The sequence below is a fragment of the Perca fluviatilis genome, chromosome 15 (assembly GCF_010015445.1).
Source record: "Perca fluviatilis chromosome 15, GENO_Pfluv_1.0, whole genome shotgun sequence".
NCBI classification, from domain to species: domain Eukaryota; kingdom Metazoa; phylum Chordata; class Actinopteri; order Perciformes; family Percidae; genus Perca; species Perca fluviatilis.
Genome location: NC_053126.1, coordinates 34,629,860 through 34,652,529, shown reverse-complemented (window position 1 = coordinate 34,652,529; position 22,670 = coordinate 34,629,860). Strand labels below are relative to the sequence as shown.

At 43.8% G+C, this 22,670-nt stretch overlaps 2 protein-coding genes and 1 long non-coding RNA gene across 4 annotated transcripts; 1 reads left to right on the top strand and 2 right to left on the bottom strand.

Moving 5' to 3' along the window:
- Positions 1 to 4,902: 4,902 nt before the first annotated feature.
- Positions 4,903 to 10,022, bottom strand: jmjd6 (jumonji domain containing 6, arginine demethylase and lysine hydroxylase). 2 transcript variants are annotated; one of them, XM_039825413.1, is made up of 6 exons: positions 9,599 to 10,022; positions 8,548 to 8,936; positions 8,069 to 8,355; positions 7,249 to 7,384; positions 5,811 to 5,949; positions 4,903 to 5,277 (listed from the first exon to the last, which is right to left on the bottom strand). In XM_039825413.1, the coding sequence occupies exons 1-6, from the start codon at positions 9,725 to 9,727 to the stop codon at positions 5,155 to 5,157; spliced, it is 1,203 nt and encodes a 400-aa protein (XP_039681347.1). In that variant the 5' UTR covers positions 9,728 to 10,022; the 3' UTR covers positions 4,903 to 5,154. The 2 variants fall into 2 exon arrangements, with proteins under 2 accessions (XP_039681347.1, XP_039681348.1); XM_039825414.1 differs by lacking the exon at positions 4,903 to 5,277 and having other exon boundaries at positions 5,816 to 5,949; positions 7,249 to 7,398.
- Positions 10,023 to 10,099: 77 nt separating this feature from the next.
- Positions 10,100 to 15,930, top strand: mettl23 (methyltransferase like 23). The gene is made up of 5 exons (XM_039825438.1): positions 10,100 to 10,423; positions 11,161 to 11,265; positions 12,655 to 12,892; positions 13,076 to 13,160; positions 15,596 to 15,930. The coding sequence occupies exons 1-5, from the start codon at positions 10,322 to 10,324 to the stop codon at positions 15,756 to 15,758; spliced, it is 693 nt and encodes a 230-aa protein (XP_039681372.1). The 5' UTR covers positions 10,100 to 10,321; the 3' UTR covers positions 15,759 to 15,930.
- On the bottom strand, positions 11,429 to 12,705 carry LOC120574936. Its single transcript, XR_005641933.1, has 2 exons — positions 12,575 to 12,705; positions 11,429 to 11,679 (listed from the first exon to the last, which is right to left on the bottom strand). It is a non-coding gene; the product is annotated as an uncharacterized LOC120574936 (long non-coding RNA).
- Positions 15,931 to 22,670: the final 6,740 nt, after the last annotated feature.

Below are 22,670 nucleotides of genomic sequence, written 5' to 3'. Positions count from 1 at the left end.
AAATAAAGTTAAAAGTGCGTTGAGGGGACGGCTGGTGTGTGTTAACCCAGACAGTCACACACACACACACACACTGAGCCGCATCTCGCCCCAGGCTCTCAACACTATCTGCCCGCAACAGCTGACAGCTTAACGTCCGGGTGGCTTTCAAAATAAAAGCCTTTACATGGAGTAAAAACCATAGAAAGTATGTAAAAACCCAAAACTCCTTCGTTTCCTGTGCAATAACTCGGCTTAATTTGCATTATGTAATGTAGAGTTGTGTGTTTTATTTTTTTAAGAGATTACTCCTCCTGTGGTGTACAGAAAACTGTACTTCACGTCTTTGCATTGTCTTGTTTCTTTGTACGCTGTTTTTTTCAGATGTCATCAACATATGTGAGACAGTTGTCGGTGTTTTAATATTGTCTGTTGTTGATGAATCAATAGTTTTTACTGCATGATGTATTTTTAAAGAGAAACTGAAAATTGTTTATTTATGTCATTGTTAAACTGTACAAATGATCAAATTGCCTCTCCCTCTTTCTTTCTCTCTGTCGCTCCGTCTCCCTCGTTCTCTCTCCCTTTCTTTCTCTGTCTCTCTTTCTCTCCCTGTCTGTCTCTCTCTCCCGTTCTTTCTTTCTCTCTGTCTCTCTTCCTCGTTCTCCATTTTTCTTTCTCTCTGTCTGTCTCTCTCACTCGTTCTCTCCCTCTTTCTTTCTCTCTGTCTGTCTCTCTCTCTCCCTTTCTGTCTCTCTCTCCCTCGTTCTCTCCCTTTCTTTTTCTCTGTCTGTCTCTCCGTCTCCCCCTTTCTTTCTCTCTCTGTTTGTCTCTCTCCCTCGTTCTCTCTCTCACCCTTTCTTGCGGTCTCTCTTTTTTTTTTTTTTTTTTTTTTTTTTTTTTTTTTTTTTTTTTTTTTTTTTTTTTTTTTTTTTTTTTTTTTTTTTTTTTTTTTTTTTTTTTTTTTTTTTTTTTTTTTTTTTTTTTTTTTTTTTTTTTTTTTTTTTTTTTTTTTTTTTTTTTTTTTTTTTTTTTTTTTTTTTTTTTTTTTTTTTTTTTTTTTTTTTTTTTTTTTTTTTTTTTTTTTTTTTTTTTTTTTTTTTTTTTTTTTTTTTTTTTTTTTTTTTTTTTTTTTTTTTTTTTTTTTTTTTTTCCTTTTTTTTCTCTCTCTCCCTCTATAAAAAAAAAAAAAAAAGTGTGTGTCTGTGTATGTGTGTGTTATCTTGATTTAACAAAACATTTGTGAAGTGTTTGTACTCCGATAATATAAAAGGAATAAAATATTTGTCATATTTAAAGCTGTTATGCTAACTACTGTAACTAAAACTATAAAAGTAAATTCAAAAATGTTTGACATTACAATTATACACACACACACACACACACACACAGAGATAAAGAGCAAAAATGTAACATCTTAGCAAAACGAAATTTAAGATTCTTAAGGTCTCATTTTTATAATATTAAATGTGAGCCTTTTATTAATACTTTTGCAGACACAATCAAATTCAACCCTTTTGATGTTGTGTGTGTCTGTGTGTATTTGTTTGTGTGTGTGTGTGTCTGTGTGCGTGTGATTGTATTTACTTTGTGATGGAACATTTAGTTATGTATTCCGAAGACGTTTTTAATACTTTTAAGACCCTGTTGACACGCTGGTTATAAACTACCAAAGGACTGATTAGACAAACACGTTTCAAGTCATAGAAAAGATTAGATTTTATTGGAACAACAGAAAGAAATTGGGAGTCGTTTCTCAGATTCACTTCAACATTTTAACCTGCAGGGAGGGGGAGAGGTGGAGAGGGGGGGTGGGGCACTATGAGACCGACCTCAGAGACCAACACAGCGCCTTTAAATTAGTTTAAGTACAGATAAAAACACAGAAAAAACCCTCCCCCGGCAGTCAGTCACACTAACAAACTTCTTTATAGGCACTTTGAGTCTAAAGCAACCGAGTCCCAGCGACATCAGGGTTAGGATACGGTCACACCCACACCTCTGGGTTTGAAAAGGAATATCGGTCGCCACGTTTCCCCCGCTCATCCCCCCTGCTGCGGCGTTTCCGAGCCCCTAAACCGGAGGCATTTGGGGGAATTAGAGGGGAAAGCGCAGCAGAAGATATTCCTTTTTTAAACCGAAGCGTAACGGTGTAAACGTGGCCTCAGAAAAGCTGCACAAAGCTTCAACAACAACACAATCGTGGCTCATTTAGCAGCCATTTTCATTTTTGACAAACTGTTAATTAGTGAAAGTCCTTTTAAAAGCAAAGAGAATTTTCTATCACAGTCAACTGATTAGATTTGGGGTTTTTGGGACCAAACGAGACATTTGAAGACCCATTTTTCACCGTTTTGTTTTTTTTACAAAACGATTAATCGAGAAAATAATTTAGGAAACAACGATGCAGTCTTACTGGGTCCCAGAAGTTAAGAGGACATCTTTAAATGTCACGTTTTGTTCAACCAACAGTCTAACCCTCCCCCCAACAAATATCAGTTTAATATCACAGAACAGGAAGAAAACCAAAAAAGGAGTCACATTTGAGAAGCAGACAGATTTGTTTTTGTTGCCATATTTCAGCTCTAATCTGCAGATTAATCAACGATAACGAGATAATCAGATGATCGACTCATTTACAGTAAATGAGTGATTGGATTGCCAGCTTTATACGTGCGTCTTAGCATCACTCATCATCACGGTAATCTACCCCCTTTAATCACAACTGGGCTTTTTTCCCCCCCATTTTCAAAAAGTTTTTATCTCTTTTTGCCGCTTTTTAAAAAAAGTTTCATTTGATTTTTTTCAAGTGTGTTTTTGGGACAAGTTGTCCAGAATGTTTGTCACCTTTTTCCGAATTTTTTTTGTCGCCATTTGAGTTTTTTGTCGAGATTGTTTCCCTGACAATCTTTTTAAAAATGTTTTTGTCCCCATTCTCAACACAAGCAGACATGTCCAGGGACCTCCCCAAAAAGTTGAAGATCTCACCCCCACCCCCCCCAAAATGTTGAACCCAAAGTTACGCCTTCCACTATAACCAATGACACTGGCGACATCGAACACGAGAGCAGCGTAGTGGTGATCCGCTTTTTCAAGCGTAGAAACAGGACAGTCTTCTATATATTTTTTATGCGAGGTGTGTGCGGTGCTTTCACACAGAAATGGATCATAAAGTGTCTATTTGTCTTCAAATTAAACTACTGATAGACAGGAACAACGTAATGACTGCCAGTGAGCGTGTTGGTAGGTGTACTTCTTGTTTTCCTCCCCTGGGTCCTCTGATAACAGCTGACAGTAGATTGACGGTTTCACAGCTCTGTGCCGGCTCCAAACAGCTCTGTGCCGGCACCGAAAAACAGAAGAAACAACAATCGCAAAGCAAAAAGCTCTCCGTCTCGCCCGTGACTCACACAATCCTACGCCGTGTGGCGCTGCAGGCGGAGACCGCTAAAACTCCGCCAACGGCCCGCACACGTTACGCATGCAGCGTAGCCGAAGCGTTACCCGATATTTAACAAGATGCACAGCCCGATTATGAAATGCTAATAAACTCTGAAAAACAGCAGCTCTTCATCCACTGGAGCGGTGCATTCTGGGGACTGTAGTGCCCTCTACTGTCATGTTTATGTCATGTTTTATGACTGCACAAAATCAATATGACTCAACATTTTTAGCCAGCCTTCTCCTGCCCCTTCCAGACAGTTTCTCTCAGTCGCGGCATTTTGGCACCAAGAAGCAGGAGGAGCTTCAAACCGTCTCCTGTATTTCATACAGCAGATCTCCGAATTCAGATTTCTACACGTGCATGCGTGCATTTCCCTTTGTAACCGTTTCATTTCTTTAAGGCTGGCTGACTAGTGACAAGTGACACTTTCAATTTCCAGCTTGAAGTTAAATCAGCAAGGCAGCTAGAAGACCCAACGCTAACTCATTTGAAACCATTTTAAAAAGGAACACTTCAATCCCTAAACATGATCTGATCTGGATATCAATCACTCACTGAGTGTCGCCTTCAATTCTGGAATTAGGGCTACACAATAAATGTGCCCCATGCCTTTGTTACGGCACAGACTTTTAAAGCCCAGTTGCCAGTTTCACTCTTCCTCCCCAGAAGCCTTTCCCAGTCTGGTCACTGGTTAGAATCTCTCTTCACACTTCCCACCACGGACACAAACGGGATCTTGATTGAAAGCACAGCGGTGACAGGTCTCCAGCGGATCCTCCTCCGTCATCTACAGACATTTACCTACTCTAGACTACATTTACACTGTTACAGGTTGGTTTTTTTAAGCCACAAAATCATCTCCGTGCACACAAGACTTTTTAGCTACGGTAGCAGAAATATTCTCCATTTAAACTAACACGCCCAAACCCAAATATCTCAAGACCATTCGTGATGATAAGACCGACAGGCATCTGTGTTTCCAAAGGTCTCCGTTTGAGACTGCAACACAACCCCGCAGATTCCAAATGTCTCCGGTTTAGGGGCTGGAAAACACCAGAGCAGGGGGAATGAGAGGGGGAAACGCCAGAGCAGGGGGAATGAGAGGGGGAAACGCCAGAGCAGGGGGAATGAGAGGGGGAAACACCAGAGCAGGGGGAATGAGAGGGGGAAACACCAGAGCAGGGGGAATGAGAGGGGGAAACACCAGAGCAGGGGGAATGAGAGGGGAAACACCAGAGCAGGGGGAATGAGAGGGGGAAACTAGGGCTGGGCAATATAATGACATTATATCGACGTCGACATATGGGGTTAGATATCGTCTTAGATTTTGGAGATTATAATATTGTGATAAAGTGTCATTGTATCCATGTTATTGGTGATGATCAAAACTCTCACTGTTAGTTAATGTATGGTAAGTAACAACACTAACTCCGAAATATCCGAAATTTTTTTTAACAATGTAATAGCCTGACTTCCATTCGCCACAGAGATCGGAAACGAACAGATGGAGACCTTTGGAAACAACAATGCGGTCAGTCTTATCAGTTAGGGAGGTCTTTGTTTGCGGCTGCTGAGAGTGCAACACAACCTCAGAGATTTCAAACCAAAAGGGCATCCAAAGTGTGAAAATAGCAAGATTTTTGATTTGAAACCAAAACGTTAACAGTGTGGATGCAGCCCTAGACAGGAAGCAGCTGTTTGTGTGATGACCAGCTGCAAACGGCCGGAGGTCACCGTGACGAGCTCCTCTCCTTGCTGACGCAGTCGTCCTGGCTGCTGGTGTCTCCGTTGGCCGCTGCGGCGCAGGTCCGTCTCTTCTTCCTGCGATGGGACACGGCGTCTCCCTCCGCTGCCTGCAGGAGGACAAAGTGTTCTGGCTGTTAGGACACGTTATACAGGGCGGGTTGGGTTACAGACGGCGCTCACATGTTAGCACCTGTTGCTTTAGACACACACACACACACACACACACACACACACACAACACACACACACACACACACACACACACACACACACACACACACACACACACACACACACACACACACACACACACACACACACACACACACACACACTTTAAGACTCCAATGTCAGCAGGACTTCATATAGCATATTTTCTTCATATTGTGCCGCCCCAGTCAATGTCACAGTTTTATGAAATAATTGCTTAAAGCATTTAAATAAAGTTTTGTGTTGGAGTTTGTAATATTCAGAAATCTTAATTTTGACTAAAATCTTTTCATGTTTACTGTAAATGATCGGTTTCAGTGACTAACTAACTAACTAACTATAATAATAATGGGTATTGACCCTGAACAAGCAGTATTAGTCGACCCCTAATATAAAAGCCATGTAAACCTGAGTGTGTTTCAGCACATACATCAGAGTCGGAGTCAGAGGAGCTGGAGGAAGACGAAGACGAAGAGTCGCTGGAGCTGTCTGACGCGATGCCCGTCGACTCCTGAAGGTCCACTTTGTCTGCCAGCACCGCCAGGTCGGGCCTCTCCTGCTTCAAGATACTGAACCGACACACACACACACACACACACACACACACACACACACACACACACACACACACACACACACACACACACACACACACACACACACACACACACACACACACACACACACACACACACACACACACACACACACACACTTTAAATCCTATCTTTCTCATTACCTCTTCTGAGACACCTGCACTTTCACGTTTTACATGTCCACCAGGGTTTCCCGCAGCACTTTGCATCTAAGGCGGCCGCCAAAGCAACACACGCCTGCCTCCTTAACTACGTCGTAACAAAACAAAAATTGTCCACACAGTTGACAACCTGCAGGTGGAGGCGGTGGAGACAGACTCAGACATAAATGCCACGGGCTGCTGTGGACTTGTCAGTTTCGCAAGCGGTTTCAGGAAAGTGGCTGCATGTGTCCGACAATGCACAGAGCATTAACCGGTACAAGCCTACAGCTGTCCGCAGACACAGAGGGCGGAAAGTGTGTCCTAGCCTCCCGGACGGGTGAACCGAGACTCCGTTTCCTGCTTGTCGGTCAACGGTTAATGATCGGTCAACGGTTAATGATCGGTTAACATTTAATTTCATTCCATCTTCTGGAAAGCTGGCTGCCAAAAATCGCCACTTACTAACTAATTAATTAGCCTGAGGTAAACGCTAGCTATCAGTAAACAGAAGTGCCGTGGTGGCTGGCGTCTGGTGTGTGTGCCACCGTTTGTGTGTGTGTGTGCGTGTGTCGATTGACAAGTGCGTCGGTCTTAAACTAGCAAAGACACAAAGACAAGACATAGGGCTCCTTAAGTGGAAGCTACTCCTTTACGTGCAACCTATTTGTGAAAAAGACCATCACTTTGAGCAGACTGGACTGGCTGTAGTGATGCATTCTCTCTCTCTCTCCCTGTCAGTTGTAGCTCGCTCTACCTTCTAGTAACGTTGGACACAGCAGTCTCGAGTGAGAGAGAAAAAAGCATCTGATTGATTTTACTGCACCGTACTTAAGTGAAAGTAGGTCAAGTTGTAGAACCTACCAGCAGGGCACCATTTACAGAGGGCATTTACATGTATGTGTAATCGTTTCTATGTTAAGTTTTGGCCCATAGTAGTAGAAAAAAATATTTATGTAAAGAGATATGCGCTACCCCCTCCCCGGCCCCGATATCATCGTCCAAGCAAGCCTCTGTAACTGGGTATAACTGTGTCTCGGGGTGTGTCTAATCTCTGGTGTAAAAGCTAAAAGTCTATACTAATCTACGGTGTTCCTGATGTGGTGGCGGCGGCAGCGTGTTGAGTCCTTACCGGTACCACTTCCTGGAGAGTTTGGGTCGCCCTCGGACCGTTTTGTGCCACACAATGGGGAAGTTGGTGGTGCTGGCGAAGTTCTGAGTGACGGCGATTGTGGTGTCCAGGTTGAGGACCACGTGCCACCACCCGCCTGCGGACACACAGCTAGTTACCATTAACACGGGAAACAGAAACACACGGTCATCAAAAACACAAACACCTGGTCTGTTACCATTAATTGGGCATTCACACAAAAACAAGCGAGGGAGTGTCACTGACCTCCCCCATGCAGCACAAGTAGACTTCATATTTCACAGCTAGCGGTTTTCCGTCAGATCATTTATAGATCCCAACGTTTCCAAGGGCACTTAAAGGCAGCTTAATTTCACAGGAGAGAGAGAGAGAGAGAGAGAGAGAGAGAGAGAGAGAGAGAGAGAGAGAGAGAAAAGAGAGGAGCGAGAGCTGGACCCTATGTTCTCCATGTTTCTGCGTCTAAGTGACTGATGGGAACAAAAAAGGATCTTACTCTTTAATAGAGAGGTTGACCTTCTTAGAAATCCTTCCCATAATGTTGTCAGACACTTAGAATATTAATCTGAGTGTCAGAGGCAAAACGAGCACTTTTGTTAAGGTAAATACAAGCTGGACAATTGTCGTATTAACTTACATTGTAGCTTGTTTCTTTCTCTTAATACTGGACCGATGTCACAGATTGGTGTTCCCATCAGTCACTTAGACACAGACATATTCAGGTTGAAACAAACAGTGGTTACCCTTTAACTTTTAATGGTTATTATTATTATTAAGATTTAGAAAAAGATGCGTCTTCACTGACCAGGCACAAAAACGGTTTCCCCGGGTCTTTGCAGGATCTCCAGCGGCGTGAACTCGGGCGGCCAGTTGGGCTGCTGGGTTCTGGGATAGATGACGTTGAACCAGGTGATAGCCTCGTCCTGCTGGTTGCCCCCCTCCTCTCTGGCCACCTTGATGAGCTCGCGGGGGGTGTTGGTGGGGAACAGACACCACCTCTTGTGTCCCTGGACCAGGGCGTTCCAGGCGCTGGTGCCCAGCGGGTCAATGTGGATGCCGGTGCCGGAGCGGGCTGGGCCCATCACAAACCACCTGGAGGTGGGGGGGTGGGAGGAGACAAAACCATCACGTATCTCAGAAGCTCCTACTACGCGAGCCCCATCTCTGTCACACACACAGACAGACAGACAGACAGACAGACAGACAGACACACACAGACAGACAGACAGACACAGACACACCCCCACCCAGACACACATAAACAAACTCAAAAAGACGAGAAACCTGTATGGCGGCCGGCGCTTCTCTCCTGCGAACTGGAACAGGTCGTCCCTGAAGAAGACGGGCACCTGGTAGTCATCCAGCAGCTTCCGCCGTTTGGCGTGCTCACCGTAGCTGCTGTCAAAGATGTAGAGCGGGCTGTCGTCCCGCGTGCTCTCCAGGTACTCCATGTAGTACTTCATCTTCATCTTCACCGAGTAGCCGTCGTTGTCTTCCCCGCACTTGAACTTCTGGTTACGGTATTTGCGTTTGAGGCGCTCCAGGGTCCACTTCTCCCGGGCGGGCCAGCTGTCCTGCGCGTTCAGCAGGACCACGGGCTTGTAGGGGCGTTCGAATCGCCGGATGAACTCTTCGGGACTGAGGTGGCGGGTGTCCACGCGCTCCACATTGTCCTGTAACACAGAATGTATCAGTGAGGAGGTCTGAAGGCCTTTCCAAAATCCTCACAGGCTATGTTACATGATAAGACATTTTAAATGCAATATATTTCCTAATCTTTGAACATGGACATGTCCAGCTTTCAGAGACACACAGAGAGAAGAGAGAGACACACATACAGAGAGAGACACATACACAGACACACGAAAAGAACGAAGAATGGAGAAAGAAATGCCAAAGGAGAGAAAGAAGAGAGAAAGGACAAAGAAAGAAAAGGACTGGAGAAAAAAAGAAAGGGAGAAAGTATTCGAGTAACGTTACTTCCTCCGCCTGTGTGTTCAGTTATGTGAAAAATAGATATTAAGGGTCTATAAATAAACATATACAGTCCATCATGTGGCTACATGCAGCAATAAACAACAAGTGTGTGAGAAAGTAGGAACAGAGTTACATTAAATATCAAGCCTGGGGACAGAATTGAGTGCAACACCGACTCGTTGTGTACGTGACAAGCTGCACTCCTGCTGTTGTGGCTAGAGGGGATACAGCTACGGCCTAAACTCAACTTGTCTAAAGTTAGTCGTCACCGTAGCTGTATCCCTTCTAGCCTCTCTAACCGCTGCGCCTAGCAGCTAGCTCATGTTAGCTTAGCTCCAAATGCTACATTGACAGTTACCTTTACGGTGCGGTGTGACAGGTCGAAAGCCTCATGGTAATCGTGTTTTATCCAGTCTAATGAGTCCTTCAGTTCGGGTCTGGCGCTCCGTTTCGCCTCTTTAATCCTCTTCTTACTTTTATGGTTCATTCCTGTTCCCGTGTGTTAGCGCTGCTCAGCTAGCGATCGAGCTAACCCGGAGGATACTACAGCAACACATTAACGTTACCTGGCTAACGTTAGCTAGCTGCGCTGTTCTGACAGTCTCACCTTATTTATTTCAAACAGACAACAAAACCACAAGTCGGTGTGTGTTTAACACGTCTTCAAATATACACCAACAAATGTGAGAACAATTTTAAAACCTGCCCGGTCGACACGGTTTGATAAATAGCTAATAAGAGACACACTCGCTAACTGGCTTGGCCAGGCAACACAATGCTTGCGCAACTGATTGACATCTCTGTAGGGCCCGCCCTTATGTCAGGGACTGAACGCGCATTGGCTACATTGTCCGCAAGAACAAAACGTTGATTGGGTGCAATGTAGAATGACCCTTCCCGCCTGGCTTTTACGTTGATTTAATTGGCTGTTTAAAGCGCCCTTCTTTTGTGTTGTGGTCGACGCGGAAATGGACATACGCGTGGCTGCTAGTGGTATTTTACCAAAGCGATTAGTAAATACGAGTCTCTCAACGTGGCTGGCGATGGAATTGTGTAATTTAAGGGCTTATTAACTTGCACGATGGACCACAGTGGAGCCGAAACACCTAGCATAGCATACAAAGTGTTCACGTTTGAAGACAAGAAAAACACACCGGAGTCCCTTTGTGTTTCCATACCGGAGGTGTGTTTAAGTTATTAAATACATTATTATACTTCAGGTACACAGCTGCTCTTTATATACTCCTGTGTGGAGCTAACTTCAGCATATTATATCAATTAGCTGTTGTCTTGTTAGTGTCGTGTTCTGCTGTCATAGAATCAAGGCGCTAACGCATGAAAAATGTTAATTTAAGATAACTAGGTGTATATTCATGATATACACCTGTTAGAAGAACTATCAGAGGCTTAATACGATATAGTAGAGCACTCCCCTTTAATTCGGCATACATCCAGTAAAGCAAAGATGTGTTTATTTAAATAAAATGTGAACTGTAATAACTGGCATGCCTCTAACCATTAACGTATGGTTCATTTAAATAAACCATGGGTATATTTGCGTTTGTACCTGCTAAAACAGCGAACTTAATTTCAGTTAGATATGTTTAACTCCTCCCTTTAATTCGGCATACAGCTAGTGCTAAAAAACGTATTTATCTAACTAACATTTGAACACACACGCGCACAGACACATACACACATACACACACACACACACGCACACACGGACAGACACACAGACAGACACACAGGCACACACACACACCTGAAACATGGATGATGTGGATGCCGATCTTTAGAAGTTTTTAACTACTCATAAATTGTCTAAAGTCGTGAACTAGTCTCTACGTTTGGGTTTATTATATGCAAGGCATCCTTAACATGCTGCCTGTGCTCCTCATGTTTAACTGTGGTCCTCAGGTTCTGGATCCCCAGTATGGGATGTATGTGTGGCCCTGTGCAGTGGTGCTGGCTCAGTTTCTATGGACACGGAGAGAAGAGCTGAGAGGCAAGACACTGCTGGAGGTAAGAGGAAGACTACTTGGAGAAGAGAATCACACCCAGAGACAGAGATGCCTGTAGTTCATTAACATGCTTTTATTTAATTGGAAAAAGTCAAATATCTTTGACTGTATTGTGGTATAAAATGCTAATACCTAGGTGATATCTGAAATAAGGCTTTCAACAAGTCTTTTAAGAGTTTATTTCATTAAAGAACGGTTCAATACATCACCGCACAAGGTCTGGAAGAATGAACAAAGATACAAAAGAATCACTCGCTTAAAAGCCCTCTCACAAGCTGGCAGACAGGGTAGGGGGTAGAATTTACAGCCCTGACCAGCTGACAGCACATGGGAGGGGGTGAAGTACTAGCCCTTCTGACCTCTGACCTCCAAAGCCAGGACCGAAATGGGAGGTAGAGAAAAGCCAGTCTCTGCACTTTAGATAAACAGGAGAACATAACGTTTGGTTATCAGGATCAGTACATCAATACAGGGCTAAAGAGTTCACGCTGCTAAAAACTGGAACACAAATCAATGAAGATATGTTAAAATACAACACTGTGATTTTTGATTACAGTATTTTTTTATGTCTCACTTTTTCCGGTTTAAGCATTAGAAAATGTTATGTTTTTCAATAAAAAAAATGCTATTTCCCCCCCATACATTGTGTGTCTTTGTAGTTGTGTTGCGTCTCTTTATGTTGTGTGTCTTTGTAGTTATGTTGTGTGTCTTTGTAGTTGTGTTGTGGCTCTTTATGTTGTCTCTTTGTAGTTGTGTGTATTTATAGTTATGTTGTCTCTTTGTAGTTGAATTGTGTCTCTTTGTTGTTGTGTTGTCTCTTTGTTGTTGTGTTGTCTCTTTGTAGTTGAGTTGTGTCTCTTTGTTGTTGTGTTGTTTCTCTTTGTAGTTGTGTTGTGTCTCTTTGTAGTTGTGTTGTCTCTTTGTAGTTGTGTTGTAGTTGTTGTGTCTCTTTGTAGTTGTGTTGTCTCTTTGTAGTTGTGTTGTAGTTGTGTCTCTTTGTAGTTGTGGTGTGTGTATTTGTGGTTATGTTGTCTCTTTGTAATTATGTTGTGTCTCTTTTTAGTTGTGTTGTGTCTCTTTGTGTTTTTTTTTTTTTTTTTTTTTTTTTTTTTTTTTTTGTATATGCATTGTGGTAGTTTTGTGTCTTTTTTCACATAACTTTGGACCATTATCTCCATATCTGTGTCTGAAATGTTGGAAAAGCTAGAGCAGATAACAAATAAATAACACTAAAAAAAGCTTAAAGACAAAACTTAATGCTAAAGAAGTCCGACTACAGTCATTACACTCTTTTATATGTGTTTATTCACCTGTTTTGCACTGACAGAACTGCGTCCGGTTGCGTTACATATCTACATGTTCGATGCCAATAAAGCCGGTTCTCTCCCAGCTCGGTGCAGGTGTGAGTCTGCCGGGCGTGGTGGCGGCCAGGTGCGGGGCATCGGTGATCCTGTCCGACAACGCTGAGACGCCGCAGTGTCTGGAGAACTGCCGGCGCAGCTGTGACGCCAACGGCCTGGGCCACGTTACCGTGTTGGGTCTCACCTGGGGGGAAGTCTCGCCGGATCTGGTTCTGCTCCCGAAGCTGGACATCATCTTGGGATCCGACGTCTTCTACGAGCCACAAGGTCGGTTCCTGTGTCCGCAATCGTCTGGCCTCAGAGTATTTACTGTATGTAAACCTGAGTGACTGAGACGCCAGAGCAGGGGGAATGAGAGGGGGGAAACGCCAGAGCAGGGGGAATGAGAGGGGGGAAACGTAACCGAAGATATTTGTTGTTAACGGTGTGAATGTTGTTGACCTGTTTCAGATTTCGAAGACATCCTCCTGACTGTTGCTTTTCTTCTGAGGAAAAACCCCAGCGCTCAGTTCTGGACCACGTACCAGGAGAGGAGGTGCTGGAAAAACCATGATCACACTTTTTTTTGAAACAAGAAGTGAAAAAGAAAGAAAGTGGTAAAAGAGGGTGAAGGAAATGGAGAAAGAGAGAGAAGGAAGGGTTAACGAAGGGAGAAGGAACGTACAAAGAAAGGGACAAAAAAGGGAGAAAGAGAAGGACGGGAGTAATGGCCGTTATACACCGGGGGCGTGACGTATAAGCAGTGTTGCCACAGTTACTTAGAAAAAGTAACTTAGTTACTTTACAGATTACTTGATTTTAAAAGTAGTTTAGTTACTTTACAGATTACTTGATTTTAAAAGTAACGAAGTTAGATTACAAGTTACTTTATTAGTTACATTCAGCAGCTGCCGACAACACCCCCACAGCCTCAACATAAAAATGACAACCGGTTTACTGTGAGGCAGCTCAGCGTTGCCAGTAGTAGGATCTGGTTTATTATGGCACGAAAGAGAGCCAGTCAACGATATTTAAGGGCAGCATTTCCTCTACAACATAGGCCTACTGCCCGACCAACTTCTTCAACTCTCCCCCACTTACTGGTTTTGCACCGAAGTCCAGCTTTTGTTGTTTGGGTGGTGGGGGGCCTCCTTCTCTCTGCTTCACACCACCTGCTGGGACTTGCTCTGTAAGTTTGACTGCAGTGCTGCGACTCCAAATGTTTCTTCAAATTTGACGTAGTGTTTTTGTAGCTAATTAGCACTTTGTCACCACCAGCACAGAGTGTACAACGGACCTAAATATTGCCGTTTTTAGCTGACACAAACTCAAAATAGTGACTGTATTTCCAGCTAGAAAGCGCGCATCTCTCTCCTCCCTCCATTGTTGTTTACGTTTGTGTCGCTGCGTGGTACACGTGACCTGTCCTCATGCTGAAAACGGGACCTGTCCTCATGCTGAAAACGGGACTTGTCGCATACGTGACTTCACTCCCCGAGACGCAAGAAGAAAGCAAAAATATATATTTTTACTAAGGAAAATGACAAATAGTAACGCACAGTGACTTGGATAAGTAACTTTAATCTGATTACTGGTTTGGAAATAGTAACGCGTTAGATTACTCGTTACTGAAAAAAGTGGTCAGATTAGAGTAACGCGTTACAAGTAACGCGTTACGTGGCATCACTGCGTATAAGGGACGCGAAAATGCGAAATAATCACCTGCGAATATTTCACAGGTGATTATTTGAGAGAGAGAGAGAGAGAGAGAGAGAAAGGGATGGAAGATGCTGCCGAAGAGAGAGAGAAAGGGACAGAAGATGCAGAGAAAGAAGCTCATTTCGAAATTAAATGATGTCACTTTATCGCCGCGCAATATTCACGTTCTGTGTCAAAAACAGCAGTTCGAAAAAATATATTGATGTAAGAATTAATCACATGAAAAAAAGACGTCCCTGGTGTGTAAAGGCCTTAAGGAAGAGAAAGAAGGGAGAAGGAAAGAGAGAGAGAGAGAGAGAACGAATTGAGATTCCTTCTCAGAAACAAAAGGGGAAAGAGGGTGAAGGAAGTACAAAAAAGGGAGAAATAGAGAGAGAAAGACAGGAGAAAGAAAGATAGAGGGGGAGAAAGAAAGAGAAAGGGGGAGAAAGAGAGAGACAAGTAGCACAACATTTGTATTTAAGTAGTTGTTGAGTAAATGTACTTAGTTACATTCCAGCGCTGGATGAAATGATTCTTTGTTATTCAAACCTTCCTCCAGTTCTAACTTTCCTCTTCCTCTCCCTCCTCTTCCTCTTCTGCTCTTCCCCTTTTCCTCTTCCCCTCTCCCTCTCCCTCCTTTTCCTCTTCCCCTCTTCCTTTCTCTTTCCCTTCCTCCTCTCCCTCCTCTTCCCCTTCCTCTTCCTTTTGCTTATCTCCCTCTCCGTCTTCCCCTCCCTCTTCCTTATCTCCCTCTTCCTCTCCCTCCTTTTCCTCCTCCCTCTTCCGCTTCTTCCTCTTTCCCTTCTTCCTTTTGCTCACCTCCCTCTCCGTCTTCCTCTTCCCCTCTTCCTCTCCCTTTCTTCCTCTTTCCCTTCTTCCTTTTCCTCATCTCCCCTCTTCCCTCTTCCTCCTGTTCCCTCTTCCTCCTCTCCCTCTTCCTCCTCTCCCTCTCCCTCCTTTTCCTCTTCCCCTCTTCCTCTCCCTCCTTTTCCTCTTCCCCTCTTCCTTCTTCTTTCCCTTCCTCCTCTCCCTCCTCTTCCTCTTCCCCTTTCTCTTCCTTTTGCTCATCTCCCTCGCCGTCTTCCCCTCCCTCCTCTTCCTCATCTCCCTCTTCCTCTCCCTCCTTTTCCTTTTCCTCTCCCTTTCTTTCTCTTTCCCTTCTTCCTTTTCCTCATCTCCCCTCTTCCCTCTTCCTCCTCTACCTCATCCGCTCTTCCCTTTCTTCCTCCTTCCCCCCCTAACCTCCCTCTCTCTCTGTCTTTCTCTCCCTCCTCTTCCTCTCGCGCTCAGTGCTGATTGGTCGATTGAAGTGTTGCTCCAGCGGTGGGGGCTGACCTGCGTCGACGTTGGCCTGGAAACCTTTGGCGCCGATGAAGCTGAGCTGGCTGGATCCACGCTGCCCGGAAACAAGAGCATCCTCATGATGATCATCACCCTGAAGACAGAGAGCTGACTGGAACAGGATGAACCAATGTTTCCCACAGGAAATAAAGAAGAGTTGTCATGACTACCGCACACTCAAAGGGCCCTATTTTAGCGATCTGAGCGCACGGCGTGAAGTGCCTGGTGCAGCTGCGTTTAGGGCGTGTCCAAATCCAGTTTTTGCTAGTTTGACGGCGGAAAAAATTGTCCGCGTGCTGGGCGCCTGGTTCTAAAGGGTTGTTCTTAGTGTCTTCAGTAATCAGAGGTGTGTTTTGGGCGTAACATGCAATCAACCAATCAGAGATCATCTCCCATTCCCTTTAAAAGCCAGGCGCGTTTGGACCTTGGAGCATTGCTGTTATGATGGAGGATTTGCACCGTAATATTTTTATTTGTAATCTTCTGCATGTGTGTGTGCTCCTGTGTGTGTGTGTGTGTAACAAGCATAGTGTGCGTGCGCTGTGCACGAGCCTAGGAGCATTTTACTAATGCTCTGTTAAAATAACAATGAAATGCTGCGTTATTGACTTTAGACCAGGTTTTTGTTGGTCAATGGCGTGATCACTTCCTGCTGCCTCAAGATAGCAATACTCCCAGAATGTACCTGAACACACCTCCCTTTAAGACCAGCACGCCCAGAATGCACCTGAACACACCTCCCTGTAAGACCAGCACGCCCAGAATGCACCTGACCACACCTCCCTGTAAGACCAGCACACCCAGAATGCACCTGACCACACCTCCCTGTAAGACCAGCACACCCAGAATGCACCTGACCACACCTCCCTGTAAGACCAGCACACCCAGAATGCACCTGACCACACCTCCCTGTAAGACCAGCACACCCAGAATGCACCTGAACACACCTCCCTGTAAGACCAGAATGCACCTGAACACACCTCCCTGTAAGACCAGCATGCCCAGAATGCACCTGAACACACCTCCCTGTAAGACCAGCACACCCAGAATGCACCTGAACACACCTCCCTGTAAGACCAGAATGCACCTGAACACACCTCCCTGTAAGACCAGCATGCCCAGAATGCACCTGAACACACCTCCCTGTAAGACCAGCACGCCCATGGGCCACAGATGGGCGCTGGATGGGAAACTGACATCTGGGTCGGTCTTAAACTAGCAAATACACCCGTCTAGTTTTTGTCACTTTTTCTGACGTGATGCGACTACAGTGTTGCCTGATTGGTCAGTTTTCCGGCAAGAAATCTGGGTGGCTTTTTTGTGTGTGTTTGGCTTTGAAATGTAATCTTTATCTGGCAACACTGCTTGTAGTGCTAATCCTACATTTCCCATGAACACTTGATGTTGTGACGTGTCATACAATGGTTGGCTACGTGTCTAGCGTGCGTGGTATCGATTAAGAGCTACGCTGAAACAGAGAAGACGTACGGAACGAACGCAAAACCAACCAGAAGAGCTGGAATTAAAGTAAAGATAGGTAGCAAAAAAATAAAAATGTTATTTTATTATTTGCAAAATAAAAATTATATATATTTAATTTTTAATTTATATATATATAGATGGATGGATGGATGGATGGATGGATAGATGGGACCATCAGTGTGACTTGAGTTGTGTATTTTCTCCTGTGAACACCAGGGGGCAGCATCTCATTAAGCAACTATTCACGTGTCCAAATATGAAGTTTGGTAGCACCCATAAAGCCTTCCTTCTTAGACGCCCCAGAATGTACGCCAGAGGACACACACACACACATGCTGCATCCTCATATTACACACTTAGACTCTGATCATGTGATCTGAGCATCTGATAGAGAGACAATCCCTCCATCAATCTGTCCACAGAGGAGCATGTTCAACACGTTTAGCAAAGATCATATGATAATTTTTGTTTTTTGTGAGAAAACAAGGAAATTCAGTTATTAAAAAGGTAAAAAATATAAACTTTTTTTAGATTTTTTTATCATTATTCGTGCTTATTTCTTAGAACTTAATCACAGGTGAAAGTGCATGAAATGTAACCATTTTGGGTTACACTTTAAAGGTGCAATATGTAATATTGTGTGTAATACTGGCAGCTAGCGGTTAAAATAGTTACTGCAGTACAAATTCAAAATACTGGAGAGTCGTTTCCCCCGCCCCCTCCTGCCCAGACTCGAAGTTCATGGAGGTTGCCAGGCTGAGCCCGCAGCATTCACAACAACGTTGCTAGACGCTTTTCTCACATAGCCAGACATTACTCCACAGCACAGCAGAGTAGCTAACGTTAGATGCTAGTCTCACATAGCCAGACATTACTTCACAGCACAGCAGAGTAGCTAACATTAGATGCTAGTCTCACATAGCCAGACATTACTCCACAGCACAGCAGAGTAGCTAACGTTAGATGCTAGTCTCACATAGCCAGACATTACTCCACAGCACAGCGTAGCTAACGTTAGATTCTGGCTGTATTGACAGTCATAAAAGCCCGTGCTCATTCGGGGCTCTGTAACCAACTGACAGACACACTTTTTCGGTTTAAAATTACAGTATGAACCGCTAAAAACACAACAACCTCACCGTCCTCTCCACACGCCAGTCAGGCACACTTCCTCGGCTTAGAATTACAATACGAAACGCTAAATATACCACTACCTTGCCGACGGAACACACTTCATTGGCTTAGAATTACGGCAACAATCGCTAAACACACTGCAAACTCACAGTCCTCTCTTTCCGATTTACAGCCCCCCTCTCGTGGTTTAAAATAACTCACCGTTGTCGGCTCCAGCCGCTGAAGAGGCTACATGCTGTAAACAATTCAATTCAATTCAATTTTATTTATAGTATCAAATCATAACATAAGTTATCTCGAGACACTTTACAGATAGAGTAGGTCTAGACCACACTCTATAATTTACAAAGCCCCAACAATTCCAACAATTCCAGTAATTCCCTCAAGAGCAAGCAGTGCGACAGTGGCGAGGAAAAACTCCCTCTTGGGAAGAAACCTCGGACAGACCCAGGCTCTTGGTAGGCGGATTTGACGAGCCCGGGTTAGGGTGTGATGAACAGTGGCGATAGTAGTCACATTAATAATGGAACAGTGACTGGATGTAGCGGGAAGCTGCAGGGTTCAGCAGGACGCAGCATGACATTGCAGGGCATCACTGAGCTCAGCAGGGAGTGCAGCAGGACCACGGCGACAGCTGCAACCAGGGTCTTGGTGCCAACGTTCTCCAAGGAAATACGCTGGGGGAAAAAAAAAGCATAAGGACTCCGGGGAGTAAACTCCCCAGAAGCTAGGATTAGTAACAAGCATTTCTGGGACGGGCTGCACACAAATAGTAATAGTAATAGTAACAGTAATAGAAACAGTAATAGAAAGGGAGAGGAGAGAGCAGCTCAGTGTGTCAAAGGAAGGAAGTCCCCCGGCAGTCTAGGACTATAACAGCGTAACTATAACAGGTAACTAAGAGAGACAGGTCATAAGGAGAGGTAGCTTTTTCGGGCTTAGAACTCTCCCCCTGCCGGATCTGGCTTGGCTGGCCTGCCTCCCTCTACTTTGTTATGTATTATTAATCTAACAATTATGAAGAGAAGCAGTTGGGCCAGTTAGGTGAACACTGCAACTCCTCACTCCCTAACTATAAGCTTAGGGAGTGAGGCTTGCCATGGGCTTGCCTGGTCCCCCGCTAACGTTAGCAGTAAGCAGGGTTAGCATGGCGGCGTTAGCCAGGACCAGTCGGGATCACTTTACTGTCTCAATTGTTTTTGCAAGTAACCAACTCGGGTACTCTAGCTATATAATTCAATGTGAGTACACAAATGTTGAAATGACAAAAAATGCCCGTCCCTAGTAGCTGTGATAAATTAACCTGAAGCTAATGCTTACCGGTTCAGGAGGAAATAAGCCAATTCTGCATCCTTTTGGGCTCTAAGCTGTCTCCATCTTTCAAATACATCTCCATTATTTACCAGGGGGTTGTTACGTCTCTGGTCACGCAACTGTTAGAAACATGCTGTTTTCTTTTTTTTAGGTCGGGTAGAATCTATCTCCGTTGATCCTGTTCGTTTGTTTGCTGCTTTCATGGCTGTACTACCGTTACAGCTGTAGCGCGCTGGGTTTACGTTTTTACAGATATATCTGGCAACCCAGCCTGGCTGTCAAACTGGGCCGTTGATAACAACACACAGATCAAAACATAAACATAAATTCCGTCACGGAATGTAAATTTCAAAAAGAAAAATACTGAAATTAGCATTGTTGTCAGAAAAGATAGTATTTCAGTTTAACATGTTTCCTTAATATCTGATGAGGCATTGGTGTCATTTTTGGATTTATTACAGTACAAATATTACATATTTGACCTTTAACTTTTCTACATAAGACTGACATGACACTGTCATGAACGTGTCATAAAACATAAACAAGTCATAAACGTTTTCTGTCATAACCTTTTTTAGTAAGTGTCATTCGGTTTTGTCATGACACATTATGGTTAGGGTCAGGGTTCATGTGTCATGAATGTGTCATGACAGTGTCATGTGAGTGTCATGTCACTCTTATGTAGAAAAGTTAAAGTAAAGTGTTACCCAATTTTGTAACTTTGTGTGAGAACAGCAGGTGCAGAAAGACAACATTCCACCTACAATCAGAAATTCTATATATTCTTCCTCCACCTCACGGTGACTCTAACTTAGAACAATCAGAGCTCTGTTAGTCTATTTATGCCCTGTCTTTTGTTGACTGTCCTGTTCCTAAATGCTCTTGTGTGTGTGTGTGTGTGTGTGTGTGTGTGTGTGTGTGTGTGTGTGTGTGTGTGTCCAGAAAAAGATGTAAGACTTTCGAGGTGATTTGCAGAGCGAACCATTTTCCACACAGGAAGTTGTTGCTACAGAAACGAAACTCACGGTTTGGTAGCTTCCTGTGCAGGTGTGAAAGAAGAAGGGCAGAGTCACATGACGGTTACAGCAGGGCGAGTGGACGTTCACCTGTCAGCGCAGATAAAAGATAAATCTGCATTTCAAAAACAGCATCTGAAACTACAGGACATGTATACAGGTTCCCATGTAATAGGCTCTGAATATTTAGGAGATGAATGCCCATATAGCATGACTGATGATGGGTTCAAAACTCTCCCTCTCACTAAACCTCCTGCTATAGCCAGTGGTGGAATGTTACTGTACTGTACTTAAGTACATTTTTCACGTATCTGTACTTAAGTACAATCAATAGTGCATACTTTTGACTTTTTCTTTGTTACATTTTGCAGCAATAATCTATACTTTCTACTCCACCACATTTCTACAAGTTTCCGTCACACGTTTGCAGTCTGCAGGGAAGCCTTCAGCAGCGGGCGTCCAGCTCCCGGTGCCGCTCGCGATATTACGAATCCCACTATGGCCAAGCCAAGACCCACCCTTCGATAGCATGTATTGGCCAGGCGCGTACCGCTCCCGGTACTACCGCTGCTCCTGTTACTGCTGCTGCTCCCGATACTCTGCTCGGTCATATGTGAAGCATCAATTCACATAGGGGTAATATACAACCTGTATATTTATCTTAAAAACACTCTCGGTCCTTCTCAGCTGTGAAGTCACGTACTTGTTGTCCAAGCCCGTGTGTTCTCGCTAGATAAATGTGTGCAGCATTCACTGTCCCGTGGGAAATAATGCAAAGTCGAGCTTCGTGCAGATCACCCTGATAGATAACCAGAATTGTAATTCAGAATGTAAACTGGGCCACAGATGGTAAGCACAATTACATTAACCTAAAACTACCTGCCTACTGTTTTTTTTTTTATTATTACAATATAGACATTAAGAGAATAAATCGTTATGCAAGTACTTTTAATACTTAAAGTACATTTAAAATCAGGTACTTTTTAAATTTTACTTAAGTAGGGTTTTCATTGTTGTACTTATACTTTTACTAAAGTAAATATATCTCTGGTTATTTGTACTTTTACTTAAGTACTGAGATTCAGTACTTCCTCCACCACTGGCTATAGCCCACACTATGAAACACATATCCAACCCTAACCCTTCACAGTTTTTCAGATCCCACAGTCGAGATATAGGTGGCAGATCAGAAGGAAACACAAAGTTTCACACGGTCTGAAAAAGAGTACAAGATTGAGAGGAGGTGAGAGAAGTTAGAACGGAAGTACAAAGAGGCATTGTTATGGGGACGATACACCGCCTCGTCTAGTTGGTGGTAACTGGCAGCTTTCAGAACGCTGCAGACCGACGCTTTGCAGGAAGTTGCATGTTACACCTCGTCTCGTTGGACTGGGCTTTAGGAGTGCAGTCTCTATACCGTGGTTAGCCCTGAAACCAGACTGGCATATTTCAAATACTGCTTTTCTATTTGAAAAAGCAATCAGTTGTTCAGCAATGACTTTCTCTAGAACCTTAGAAAGAAAGTGCAGTTTGGATATTGGTCTCAAATTATCCACAATGTATGGGTCTATGAAGGGAGTTTAATAATTTTCATTCTTAAAATAAGGCCCCCTAGTTGCCACCGATACCGAATGTCACGAAAAGCAGACTGATCTCATGAAGTGGCGTATGTATGACACGCCAATTCGTATGCCATTATTGGCGTGTTATCAAGACGCATACTCGCTTTTTAGGGTGTTTATCAACGCCGTTTGGCCTCCATTGAATTACATTAGGACTAGGGTTAGTATCGTTTGGGTTTTTTTCGATTCCGGTGCTAAATCGATACTTTTAAAACGGTGCCGGTGCCTAAACGGTGCCTGAACCGGTACTTTTTGCATAAAGTTAAAAAAAAAAGAAGAAGAAAAAAAATAAGGGTAGTGAACGACAGTCAGTGACTTGTTTATTGCTAAGGCCATGGTCAAAATTAAGGATTTAATAATAATGTAATAACTATAACAATAACAATAACTTATTTCACCAGTAAATTGCTGTTGAACCCCAGATGGGAAAAGGGTATTTTACAATTACTGTGAATG